At 43.4% G+C, this 14,036-nt stretch overlaps 1 protein-coding gene across 1 annotated transcript in view; it reads left to right on the forward strand.

The window, feature by feature from the left end:
* The window catches only part of DDX21 (DExD-box helicase 21), a 122,248-nt gene that overhangs the window by 23,407 nt on the left and 84,805 nt on the right, over positions 1-14,036 (forward strand). The window contains exon 7 of the mRNA XM_030203466.1: positions 1,610-1,755. Coding sequence (XP_030059326.1) covers positions 1,610-1,755 — 146 coding nt within the window. The remainder of the gene's footprint in view (positions 1-1,609; positions 1,756-14,036) is intronic.

Here is a 14,036-nt window from a genome sequence, read left to right on the forward strand (position 1 = left end):
ACCGTTTATGCACAGATGTATCACATATTCATGTAAATAACTAGAATATAGGTGCTTGTGCATGTACTTACCATCTAAATCTAGGCAGCTTGTTATAAAACTCCCCCTTATCCAACTTGTCTTTATGCTTTTCACAGAGTATTATGGTAAAGGTGGTTAGCTTAGCGGAGTTTAAAAAAGGTTTGGACGGCTTCCTAAAGAAAAGGTCCATAGACTGTTATTAAATAGACTTGGGGAAAATCCACTATTTGTGGGATAAGCAGTATAAAATGTTTTGTACATTTTTGGGATTTTGCCAGGTATTTGTGATCTGGATTGGGCCACTGTTGGAAACAGGATGCTGGGCTTGATGGACCTTTGGTCTTTCTCAGTATGGCAATACTTATGTACTTAATATTAAACCATACAACTATTATCCTTTGATTGCACTTTATTATGTATCACAAGCATATCAAACCTTTAAAATCACATATCAGAGATAAATCAGATACACCCCCCCCCCCCACACCCACACTCATCCAAACCTTACACCAAACCTATCTAATATACTTCATATGCCTGCCTACAGCATTAGAAATGTAACAGTAAACTTCGTTCTTCAACCCTCGCTCCAGTTGAAAGTTCTTTCATAAAACTTCCTCCCTGAAATTTCAATAATTGTCCATGTTATCAACCAACGCTGTTATTGCTGTACGCGTTGCTACTTCCGGAGTATCCTCCTCCAACTCCACATCTAACTGCACAATACCGAAAGACTTCTCTTTAACTTGGCAGGCTTTCAATTGTAACATCTGGATCCTTAAACCGATCTTCACAAATCAAACCCTTTATCACACACAGTTTCCTGTACCCTACACAGTCTGTATTTTGCTGCTAGAGCGTCATCGGTGGTCAGATTCAATTGTTGATTGCAACTTATTCTTGGATGTTGGGTAGACAGGAACTCACAGCACTTCCATGTGGCCATGTCCCAGCGTAAACCCTGACGGTGTGTGTGTATAGCTGATTTATATTTGATATGTGACTTTAAAGGTTTGATATACTTGTGATACATAAAGTGCAATCAAAGGATAGTTGTATGGTTTAGTATGAATATTCATTAGGGATATTCTGAAAACCTGACTGGCTTGCAGCCCTGTAGGATTGCAGTTTGGTACCCTTCTGTAGAGGAAGCTACTTTGGATAACACTGTTTATTTTGTCAGCTCTATAAACTGGGCATTTTTAATTGACCTGAATGAGTTCTTTTAAGGAAGTGTTTCTCTCTGCTGCAGTAATTGTAATGTTTTTTTTATTTTATTGTATTTGATATTTTTGGTCTTTATGTTGTAGCACAAAGCTGATTACAGGGGGGAAGACACTTTAGAAGCACCACAGCACTTACAGGCTTTTTTTCAGCTTTGACTTTTTTTCCCCCTCCCTCCTCTTCTCATCTAAGAGTATTATCTCTCTATATGGACTGTCTTGAAGACTGATGTGTACCCTGTTTACAGGGTGCGCTACCTGTTATGTGGTATATCAAATAAAATAAACATAAACTAGAACTATCGTCTTGCCAGTAGGGCAGGACTTCTACATAAGGACTGATTTGAGTGTGTTTGCTTTCACAGATTCAGAAAATAACCCTCAAACGCTTCTGTTTTCTGCAACTTGCCCTCATTGGGTGTATGACGTAGCCAAAAAATACATGAAATCAAGCTATGAACAGGTGGATCTAATTGGGAAGAAGACTCAGAAAACTGCCACCACTGTGGAAGTAAGTGTTCTTTAGGCAGACCACACTTTGTGCTGTCTTGGTATTGTTTAGTTTCTTATAATTTTCCTCATGAAAGAGTGGCATAATAAGATCTCTCTGCAGTGTATATGCACACACACACTTAAAAGAATTCCATGAACCGTACTCTGCATGCTTTCTCTACTTTTTCATCTAATTTTTGTTTAAACAATTTTTATTGAACAAACAAAACAACCAAATAACACTTGTGAGTTGTTCATCATTCCAGTGCTTGTCATCCCCCCCACCCATCCACCTCCCTATGAATAGTCATCATTGTGTACGTTCCAATGGAAACATTAAAGAAAAAAAACCAGTACTAGGACAACAATATAGCAATTACATAGAAGAAGGGGAGGCCTGGACTCTGATGGCCTTCCCCCATCTAGCCCTAGTGTTCCATTATGTTTCAACGATTGTAATGATGACACAACATAAGAAACAACCAGTCAGCTGTAAAAACCACAGCTTTGAATTCCCATAAGGAATTACAAACAAATTATTGGGTAGTCATCAAAGACATTTACAGAAGTTCTTCCCATCCCCCCCAGTCCCCCCTCACACCTCCACACCGTACTTACTACATAAAACCTAAGTCCTCAAAATCAGCCCACCTTTTCTGAAAAGTCTCCTCTCACCACCTCCAAGGCCCAAAAATCAATTTGGGTTAAGAATCAGACTCCTGGCTCTATGTTGCAAAGACCAAATGTACACATCCCACACTGCACGAAACACCCTCAGGCGTTTAGGGGAGCACCTGGCGTACTGACACTCCAAAAGCACTAATGCGTGCATATGATTCTTCCAAGCCCAGAAAGGAGCCTCCTCCCCCACCCAGACCCCAGAATTATTCTCTTACCTATAGCTCCTGCCTTGCGAACAAACAAAACCTGAGAGCGATTTGAAATATGGAGAGCTTCATATTTATCCAACAAGAATCCAACTGGAGAGCCTGGCACCGCTTGGCCCAACAACTTAGACAAATATGGACGTCAAGCCAGAACCACCTCATCCTCGGACAGCTCCAAAATGCATGAAAGAATGAGTTCTGACCTTGATTACACTTCTGGCAAGTTGGGGACTCTATCGCACCCATCTTAAAAAGTTGTTCTTGCGTGGATGTTGATCCCCTAAGGCCCCAACCCCCCCCCCCCCCCCCCCGAAGTCTTGACTCCATTTAGCAGTAAGGTCTCCATAACGCAGAGCAGGTAAAATATCCTGCACCGCCTTATATAGAGCTGATACGGACATTCCCCCCTCTCTGAACTTATCAAAAAACGCCTGAAGACTGCCACCTAGAGAAGAGGATAAGGCAAGTCCGTCCAAGGAGCGAACATAATGTTGCAGTTGGCCATAGGCCAGAAAGTCCTTACTCTCTGCCACCTCTTGCCCACACAAATTGTTCCAGGAAAGCATACTACCTTGGTCATCCAGCGCATGCTGCAACAAAGAATAACTCTTCCTTGCCCAACACTTGAAGCACCCATTATCCTGTCCTGGGGAGAATTGCAAATTACCTATAATTGGTAACTGATTGGAAGTTTCAGGACGACCACCCAAGTTTGGAAACAAGTAGCGCCACACCTGCCGCAACAATCTAAGTATTACACTGCAGCGAACCTCTGGCGATAGGAGGCTTGTCGCACAGTGCAGAAGGGAATTAACGTGCCATGGAGAATAATAGGCTGCCTCATAAGTACGCGGTGTATAATTCTGCTCTTCCAAAATCCAGTCTCCCCAAGTGTTGGAGCAAACACGCATAATTATATAAACGTAAATTTGGGAGGCCCATTCCGCCATGTCTCCAAGGTCCAATCAAATATTTAAAAGACAATTTTGTTTTTTTCCCCGCCCAGCAAAAGTGAGACCATTCTCTGTAAGACCCCCAAATCTCGTTTTAGTAACTTAAGCGGCAAGAGCTGGAGAACATATAGCCACTTGGGAAACAATACCATGTTAAAAAGGTGGATTCTACCATGAATCGTCAAAGGAAAATGAGCCCATTTAGTCAGCATCGCGCGTGTATAGTCCAATAACACAGAAATATTAATCTTGTGTAGCGACGCCATAGTTTTTGGTAAGTGAATAGCCAGGTATCGGAAAGAAGCAACATCCCACTGCAAGGGAAAGGCTCCCACCCATTCATCCTTAGTTTCCAATTTAGTGGGCATCGCCAATGATTTGTCCAAATTCAGTTTAAAACCTGCAAAATCACCATATTCACTGAAGCTCTCCATCAGCACCTCCAGGGACATCTGTGGATCAACAATATATACCAGCAAATCATCTAACCTATACTAACCCCTTTAATACCCCGATTTATTACCGATTTCTCTAATCAGTGGATCTAACGATAAAGCAAAGAGCAGTGGAGACAATGGGCAGCCTTGACACGTGCCCCGATAATTGTTAAATTCAGAGGAAAACACTGCATTAACCTGGAGCCTTGCCTTAGGTGACTTATAGAGAAGTTGAATCGTTTCCAAAAAAAACCCTGATATCCCATATCGTTGCAGTACCTCAAAAACAAATCCCCAGATCACACGATCAAATGCCTTCTCTGCATCAAAACTAACTAGCAGAGAAGGCTGGCCCGTCCGTTCTACATGTTCCATTGAGAGGAGAAGCTTTCGCATATTTTGAGTTATGGTCGTGCCACGGACAGATCCCACTTGCGGCCCCGCAATTTCTTCTGGGGCAGGCTCAATGGCAGGCTCAATGCGGCTTACATGGGGCAATGGAGGGTTAAGTGACTGCAGTGATTGTAGGAGTTCCCCTGAAGACACAAACAGAGAAAATAAAATGACTGTAAGGTTGGGACAATCGAAGGAGATAATAGTTTATTGAATTCAGCTTGGGACCCATCAGGTCCTGGCGACTTCGCTAAGACACTCTGCTGGATCACCAAGGCAACTTCATGCTCCCCATCGAGGTAGATCCAAGCTATTCAAATATATCTCCCCATCTAACACTGTATCTTCCGGTTGGACATATAATTTCTGGTATTACCTCTGAAACACTTCAGCGATTTCTCGGTCTGTTCGTACTTTAGTACCATCTCCTGTATCTATCTGAACTATGGGTTGTGACCCCCAGACTACTTAATCAGATGCGACATAATTTTCCCAGCTTTATTCCCATGAAGATATAATTTGAACTTATAATACCGAATTGATTTCACCACCCTTTCATGAAGGAGCTCCTGGAGAGAGGATTGAAGCGCGATGAGCGAATTTTTTAACCCCTCAGTTGATTGTTTCTGCATACTGACGCCGCACCTGCACCAATTGTTTTTCTAGGTGCAGTATTTCTCTGCCGCCTTACGCTTGAAAGAAGAATAGGACATTATCTCTCCACAAATCCACCTTAGCCGCTTCCCAATAAATAATGGAGCCGATAATCCATCCATTTTTGCATCAAAAATTCTCGAAAGGCCGTGTCCCAGTATAATTTAGGAGGAAAATGCCAAGTATACGGAGCATCATCGGGACCTTTTCGATCCACCAAACCACAGGCATGGTCGGAGACACTGTGCGCTTCAATTCCATCCGAAACTACAGAAGAAAAGAACACTGATGACAATAGCCAATAATCAATCCGTGATTGTGAACTGTTAGCCCTCGATAAGTGCATATAATGTCTGTCCATCGGGTTTAAGGTTCTCCAAACATCCAATAAATTCAGGCTAGAACATAACAGTGGGATTCACTTTGTTGCCAAGCCCTCCTCTCCCTCAAATCTCCTAGATCTGTCCAAAGCAGGGTCGTGAACCATATTGAAATCCCCCCAATAATGATGGGTATGTCTACGACTCCCGCAACCTTACGTATTATGGACTTCACCCACTTATGATCATAGATATTTGGTCCATATAAATTACAAAGCAATAGGGGTTTTTTGTTTACCAAAGCCTTCACTAACAAAAATCATCCTTGGGGGGTCTCTCCATGTTTGATGTGTCATCAGGTCCAAGCCCTTCCGGAAAAGGACCAGCCTTACAGCCCACCGCTGGAACCTCCTCCACATGTCCTACCCACCAACGCTTAAATTTAGAACGTTCTATTGATGGCAAGTGGGTCTCTTGTAAAAACGTAATATCAGCTTTTTGACGATTCAAGGCCTGCATGATCTTCTGCCTCTTAATGGACAAGGAGACTCCGTTCACATTCCATGACACCAGTTTAACCGGCATCACTTAATAGAAATCAGCAAAAACATCTGTAGAAATTCAACCATTAACCTTACCGTCGGGCGGTTGTCGCAGCCAGCAACCCCCCGACCAACACAGGACAAAAAAGAATCTTTGGACTCGACAACACACTGTTCATTCACACACGTGACTTCCCAGCACGCGCCCCCAAAAACAAAAATCCCAAATAAAACCCGCATACATAACCACCCACAGCCTAGCACTACCTTCCCCTTACAACCCCCCCCCCCCCCCCCACAAAACACTATTCCCCCATACCCTTTTTCCACCCCTTCAAAGTGGCCTAGTGGTTAGGGTGGTGGACTTTGGTCCTGAGGAACTGAGTTCAATTCTCACTTCAGGCACAGGCAGCTCCTTGTGGCTCTGGGCAAGTCACTTAACCCTCCATTGCCCCATGTAGGCTGCATTGATCCTGCCATGAGTGAGAGAGCGCGGGGTACAAATGTAACAAAAAAAAAAAAAAAAATCAAAAATGTCCAACTCTTGGACAAGGCCTCACGTGAGAACCCACCCTCCATAATATTTCAACAATTAAACCAGCATTTATATTGAGACATTACATTTTCTGCAAAGTTCCATTGAACCCCCCCCCCCCCCCCAAAAAAGGCACTTTCATCATCTCGTGCAACAGCTGAATCTGCAATTTGAACAGCATTTCTTCCCATCAACACCAGGGTATAGTTAGCTTTTTAACATACAGAGCAAAGTTAGAGCATGAACAACATAAAAAAAGGGGGGCCCACCTGCTGCCTCCTGCAACCACAACAGGCAGTACTCTGAAGTTGTGGTTCAAATATCTGTATAGCACTCTAGATCATAATGCAAGAACAAAACATATTGCAGCCGTATCCACAAATCTATGATTCCAGTAAGATTGTTAGGCATACAGAGCAAAATCAAAGCATCAGCTGCAAAGAGAGAGAAAAAAAACAAAAAAAATCCCAGTAAATGTTTGGGGCTTTAATAGGGCTAGTTAACTTTGCAGGCATGCCCACAGAACAAAAAAGCAGCATATTACAACAACAACATATGCAGCGCTCTTTGTGCAGCCATTCCAGATTCCTTGTCTCCAATCCGTCCATCTCTTCGTCTGTAATTTATCATCAAATAAGCATAGAACCAGCACCAGCATTTTGCGACCAAAGGATAAACTTGTTGAATCCCTCTAATTACAAAAAGCCTAAAGCAGCAAGGCTAGATCACCGAAGTCCAGTTCTAGAAACGTACATATACAGCATTCTGCTTGCAAAAGCCAATTTCCCATCAGGCCGTATCCATAGAGGTGGGCAAGTCTTTCACAAAGGCCTGAGCTGCTTCGGGCGAGTCATAGAATTGGGGCCGTCCCTCCGTAAAGATCTTGAGTCGAGCTGGGTATATCAAAGCAAATTGTGTATGTCTGCGGTGTAGTTCAGCACAAACCGGGCCATAAGCCCGTCTTAAGCCCACTGCTAGAGTTGAAAAATCTTGGAAGCAAAGCACCTTTTTATTATCATAGGAAAGAGGGCCCTTAGATCTTATAGCCTGCAGGATTTCAGTCTTGTGAGCAAAATTTAAGATCTTACATATTACCACCCGTGGGCGCGACTCCTCCTGTCTGTTAGGGCCTAACTGATGTGCCTGCTCTATACGGAGCGGGCCCAGCTCCGACCGCAACCCCAGGGTTGACACCAGCCACGATTCCAGGAACTGTCTCAATTCCCATTCAGCAATGCTTTCAGGGAGGCTGATCAAGCGCAGATTCCCCCTCTGAGAACGATTCTCCATATCATCTACCTTGTCTTCCAATACTTTCATCCTGCCCTGTAAGGTGCTGGTCAAAGTTGAAAGCTGCAGCACCTGGTCTTCAAGATCTGAGACGCGCTGACAATGTGTAGAAAATTCTCCTTTTAAAGATTCTAATTTCCCGTCCACTGTATCCAGCTTGTCCGATACCTCCTGCAAGCGTTTATCCAAGGAGTCTGCTATCGCCTTGTTGACCTCCGCTACCAGTTCAGCCACCCATGCGGAGCTTACAGAGGAACTCCCAGGGTCTTTTCCTGCCGCCATTTTAGGATCGTTGTGTGGCGCTTTTTCTTTTTCTCAACGTTGCAACTTCGTAGACATGGCTTCACATCAAAGTAAGCTGTTTTTCGCTGCCTCATTGTTTCCCCAATCATTTTCCTTTGTGAAATTGGTTCGGCTCTCAGAATATTGCTTGTGGAAGGTGAGTTAATGCGTTCCGGGCCCTGGAGCTCTCTCACTTGTGTCTGCTCTCCTAGCACGACATCACATCAAGTGTATACCTTTAACTCTCTTCATCTGTAATTTATAGCTATTCTTAATTTCTAGGTGTTTTGCACAGCTTAGGTTTGAACAATTATTATTGATAACAGACAAGGAGCATGGGGCAAATACATGAATTATAAGAAAGTCAGTGTGCAGCGTTGGCTAAGAAAGCAAATAGATTGTTAGGTATTATTAGAAAAGGAATGGAAAACAAAAATGAGGACGTTATAATGCCTTTGTATTGCGCCATGGTGCGTCTGCACCTCAAATATTATGTGGAATTAGAAAAGGTACAGAGAAGGGCAATGAAAATGATAAATGGGATGGGAAGATTTCCCTATGAGGAAAGGCTGAAGCGGCTAGGGCTCTTCAGCTTGGAGAAAAGATGGCTGAGGAGAGATATGGTAAATGTCTATAAAATAATGAGTGGAGTGGAACGGGTAGACATGAATTGCTTGTTTACTCTTTCTAAAAATACTAGGACCCGAGCCTGCCCCTACCCCCCTTTTTTGCACCTCCAAGGTGCCTTTTGATTCCTGCAGGAAAGGGCAAGAACCCTTGTGCTTCAAGTCCCATGAAAGGGCCTTGCCCTCTGTGATTTCAAGACCTCAAGATGGCAAAGGTCTGCCCAGGCAGTATTGTCTTCAGTCCTTAGAATGATGATACCCTGCCTCCTCATCCCCCAAATAATGAAAGGCGTCAGATGAAGGGGAGCGTGCCCCATCCAGAGCCTTCACCTCATGTCCACTCTGATCCTCCACCCAAAACGGTCGCTATTCTTGCTAAAGATGGGAGCATTGCTCAATCAGGGACACAAAAAATGAAGCCCCATCAGATATGGGGCAGAAGAACTGTTGGCACAGCTTTGCTGCCAGTTTCTGCAGGCCCCGCATCTCCTGCCCTTGGGCATCGTGAAGCTGCAAGTGAACCCACCTAACAGCCCCGATGACCAGACTCACCTCGAGGGTCTGGGTTGCTGTTTTGTCCCCCACTGGTGTTTACCCAAGCCAGCAGTCCTGCATTGCCAGCTGCTTCCTCTCAGGGAGAAAGCTCTCTGGGTTTTCTTTTTTTTTTTCGAGCAACTTTATTTCTCTAACACATAACTAGGGAAATAAAGCCAACCAACAAAACTACCTTTAAAAAGCTCCGTGGTGGTGCACTGGGAGGGAGGGGGTCACAACCCTCCACCACATGCTGGCACCTCTGCTTGACTGCCTCGTTGAGTGCAAGCCTGTGGGTAAGGCTTAGGACCCTGGAGGCAGAAGCCCTCCAAGCTCTACTAGGGTTAGAATCGTGGCCCGAAACCCAGAAAGCAGCAAGCTGTTGACTGTACCCCAGGTAGTCATGCCCAGCAAGCAAGCCTGCTACACCAGCCCAACCTACACCATCTGCTGGAGGTAAAGAAATGCTGAAGGTTTCCAGACTGCACCAGTCCTCGTACCAGAGATGTCACTGCAGAGTCCGTCTCCCCCCCCCCCCCCCCCCTCCCGGTCTGCTCGTACATAAGACATAAAAACATAAGAGTAGCCATACTGGGTCAGACCAATGGTCCATCTAGCCCAGTATACTGTTTTCCAAACAGTGGCCAAGCCATGTCACAAGTACCTGGCAGAAACCCAAATCATGGCAACACTCCATACTACAAATCCCAGGGCAAGAAGTTGCTTCCCATATCTGTCTCACGAGCAGACTATGGACTTTTCCTCCAGGAATTTGTCCAAACCTTTTTAAAACCCAGTTATGCTCACCACTGTTACCACCTCCTCTGGCAAAGAGTTCCAGAGCTTAACTATTCGTTAAGTGAATAAATATTTCCTCCTATTTGTTTTAAAAGCATTTCCATGTAACTTCCTCGAGTGTCCCCTAGTCTTTGTACTTTTGGAACAAAAAAAAAAATCGATATACTTCTACTCGTTCTACACCACTCAGGATTTTGTAGACCTCAATCATATCTCCCCTCGGCTGTCTGTTTTCTAAGCTGAAAAGCCCTAACCTCTTTAGCCTTTCCTCATATGAGAGGAGTTCCATCCCCATTTTAGTCTCTCTTCTTTTCTAATTCCGCTATATCTTTTTGAGATACGGAGACCAGAGCTGAATGCAATACTCAAGGGTCTAGCAGAGGATAATGGAGAAATGAAAAGTCTGTATCAGTCAAATAATGAAGGAAGTTTGATTTTCTAAGGCTGAAAACAATGGCCTTGAAGATTATGGACCTGATTTTCAAAACACGGGAGGCAGCCACATAAGTGCCAATTGGCGCTGACCCCCAGATATTGTCTCTTTCCAACGTTTCAATGTTGATGTCCCATTGTTATATTCTTAATGATACTTCGATGGTTTCACAAAACTTGTACAATGTAACCTATAACCAAGTTGTAACAAATGTATTTCCATTATTCATATCTTACTGTAAGCCACACTGAGCCCACAAAGAGGTGGGAAAATGTGGGATACAAATGCAATAAATAAATAAATAAAATATTCAATGCCAGGCCATTTCTGGTGACCAGCATTGAAGATCCATGTTTTTTTTTTCTTTTTGGGGCTGGCTAAAAATTAACTGGCTAAGTCAATATTCAACACTAGCTGGTTGATTTTTAAAGCAGCCAAAAGATAGAACTGCTATTTAGGTGGTCCAATTTGGCAGCTAAACTTAGCTGGCCAGCATTGACTATTTGCAGATAACCACTATGTGCTAAGCGTTAATATTCAGTGGAGATAATTGGCTCTCTCATGCTAAATATTAGCACTTAACTGGCTTAGTGATATTTAACCATTCAGGAGTTGTTTCTGGCCGCTTAAATAGCACTCAGTATTGGCCCGTGTGAACTGTGAATGCTTGGCTTAGGCTAATTATCTGTTGAACCAAATGTGCTAGCAAAAGGCCTTGAAACCTAGGCCTGAAAAATAACTGTAGCCTAGCTGGGCTAACATGATATGATGTACCTATTGATGGAACAGACAAGGCCTGAGAAAGGGAAAAGTGTGTTGCTTGCGAACTATATTATCATGCCAAAGAATGACCCTGTATTCTGAAATCTGCTAATAAAAGCAGCTCAGTTGAAAAGGGGAGTTAGAGACTTATCTAGCAAAGCTGCTGGATTTTTACAGCTGTGTAATAGTTTCTCCTGAAGCTGGCTTTAGTTGTAGCTGTAACCTGTGTTGTATGTTTATTTCCTCAAACACACCTTGGGATCTGAAATCTAATAGCTGAGGTAAGGACAAGGAGTGCCTCAGGTTTCAACAGCCATCACCACCAGTAACAGAGGTACTGGGGGAGGTACCTGGGGTTCTTCCCTGTTGTGTTCAAAAGTATCCTTACTGTCCCTTTATAGAATGGTGCTCATACAGGGCGAACAGTGTTCCCTTTTAAGCTGTGCAAAACAATGTTGGACGCAGAGGCAATACCATCAAAGCTTATTACCACCTGTATTGTTGTCCTCCCTAAGCTGGGACGGAATCTTGTTCTGCCTGAATTCTACAGGCCTATTTCCTTGCTTAAGTTTGAGCTTAAACTTCTTGCTAAGGTGATGGCCAACAGACTTGCTTGATATCTGTTCTCGTTACTCCATAAGGCGCTCAGGTGAGGTTTGTGCATGACCGTTCCACAGCGAAGAACTTGTGAAAAATTTTGGTAACGCTGTAGCACTAGGCTCTAGTGGACTGCCCCTCACTGCTAATTAGCTTCAAAATGGAGAAAGCGTTTGACGGTGTGTGCTGGGATTTTCTTTTTGTTCTCTTGCCTAGGTATGGCATAGAGGGACGATTTCTCTCCATGGTTAGAGCAGTTTATTGTTCTCCTGGAGCTCAGGTACTGGTCAGCAATTCTGCATCTGCCTATTTCCATGTACAGCGTGGTACCTAGCAAGGTTGTCCGCTGTCGCCGCTGCTTTTCATACTCTCTCTGGACCCACTGATACAGGATATTTATCAATCTCCAGACATTCATGGGATTCGGATAGGAAACTTCTGCTTTAAGGCAGTAGCCTTCACTGATGAGCTCTTGGTACACATCACCCAACATGGGCAGTCACTTCCAGCGCTCTTACACCTATTTTGGGAATATGGGGATTTTGGGGGTTTCCAATTGAACCTGCCAAGTCGAAGGTGCTGCCTTCTACAGCATCTCTCAAGACACTGTGGGGCTCGGGATTCCCGTTGAAGTGGGCGACTCAGTCATTTGGGGATTCAGTTAGCCATCTCCCCAATGACTTTATATGCTAACCCCCCCCCACCCACGAGGACAAGCAACGGCATTTGGAGGGTTGGAGGGACATTCCCTTGCCTTTGATGGGACGTATTAGCTTGCTTTGCATAGTTATTTTCACTAAATGGCTTTACCTTTTGCAAACTTTGCCACTTCATTTGTTGCAACGTGATCTCTGTAAGCTTTATGGTCTTTTTAGTAATTTTGTTGGGTGGGTAGAAAGCCAAAGGTCAGTCGTCAATTTCTTTTAGAGAACTGGACCCAGGGTGGATTAGGATTGCCTGACTACAAACTCTAAAACCAGGCTTGCCTACTGCGGCATGTAGGTGGATTGGCTTCTGAGCTAATCGCAGTTTACACCCTTGCTTTTGGAGAAGGAATTTTTTGCCCCATATGATTGTCTTACTCTATTACATAAGTACATAAGTATTGCCATACTGGAACAGACCGAAGGTCCATCGAGCCCAGCACCCTGTTTCTAACAGTGGCCAATCCAGAACACAAGTACCTGCCAAGATCCCAAAACAGTACAATACATTTTATGCTGCCTATCCTAGACATAACAAACAATTGTGCCTGTGCTCTGTCGAGCATCAAAATATAACAAAATATTTAAACACACATGAATACAAGTGTATTGCTTCTTCAGCTTATTGAGAGTGGAGTAGTCTCATATATAACACACGATAAAAATTATTTGATTTTTCACCCAATGACTGGGTGTATTATCTGTGTGTATTGTCTAATCATTGACTTAACCTCCACCACCCTTTGCTAATCTTATATATGAAAATATATTTCTGTTTATCAATATGCTATCATCTAATTTTATGCAGCACTTAGCTTGAACAAGTTGGTGCTCTTAAAACCCTGACAGGTCCCCGTTTCGTGGCTACTTTTTCAAGGGGGAGTCACCAGTTCAAGTAACTGTCTCAAGTGCAATGCTGCAGTTGCACTTGAGACAGTTACTTGAACTGGTGACTCCCCCTTGAAAAAGTAGCCACGAAACGGGGACCTGTCAGGGTTTTAAGAGCACCAACTTGTTCAAGCTAAGTGCTGCATAAAATTAGATGATAGCATATTGATAAACAGAAATATATTTTCATATATAAGATTAGCAAAGGGTGGTGGAGGTTAAGTCAATGATTAGACAATACACACAGATAATACACCCAGTCATTGGGTGAAAAATCAAATAATTTTTATTGTGTGTTATATATGAGACTACTCCACTCTCAATAAGCTGAAGAAGCAATACACTTGTATTCATGTGTGTTTAAATATTTTGTTATATCCTAGACATAAGCAGTGGATTTTCCACAAATCCATTTTAATAATGGTCTATGGACTTTTCCTTAGGAAGCTATCCAAACCTTTTTTAAACCCCTCTAAGCTAACTGCTTTTACTACATTCTCTGGCAACAAATTCCAGAGTTTAATTACATGTTGAGTGAAGAAATATTTTCTCAGACTCATTTTAAATGTACTACTTTGTAGCTTCATTGTGTGCCCCACAGTTTTACCATGAGCGGGTCCTTGAGGTGGTCCAGCATGGCCGTGCCCTGAAATGTGAAAATCCAA

This window comes from Microcaecilia unicolor, chromosome 5 (assembly GCF_901765095.1).
Source record: "Microcaecilia unicolor chromosome 5, aMicUni1.1, whole genome shotgun sequence".
Lineage (NCBI taxonomy): Eukaryota > Metazoa > Chordata > Amphibia > Gymnophiona > Siphonopidae > Microcaecilia > Microcaecilia unicolor.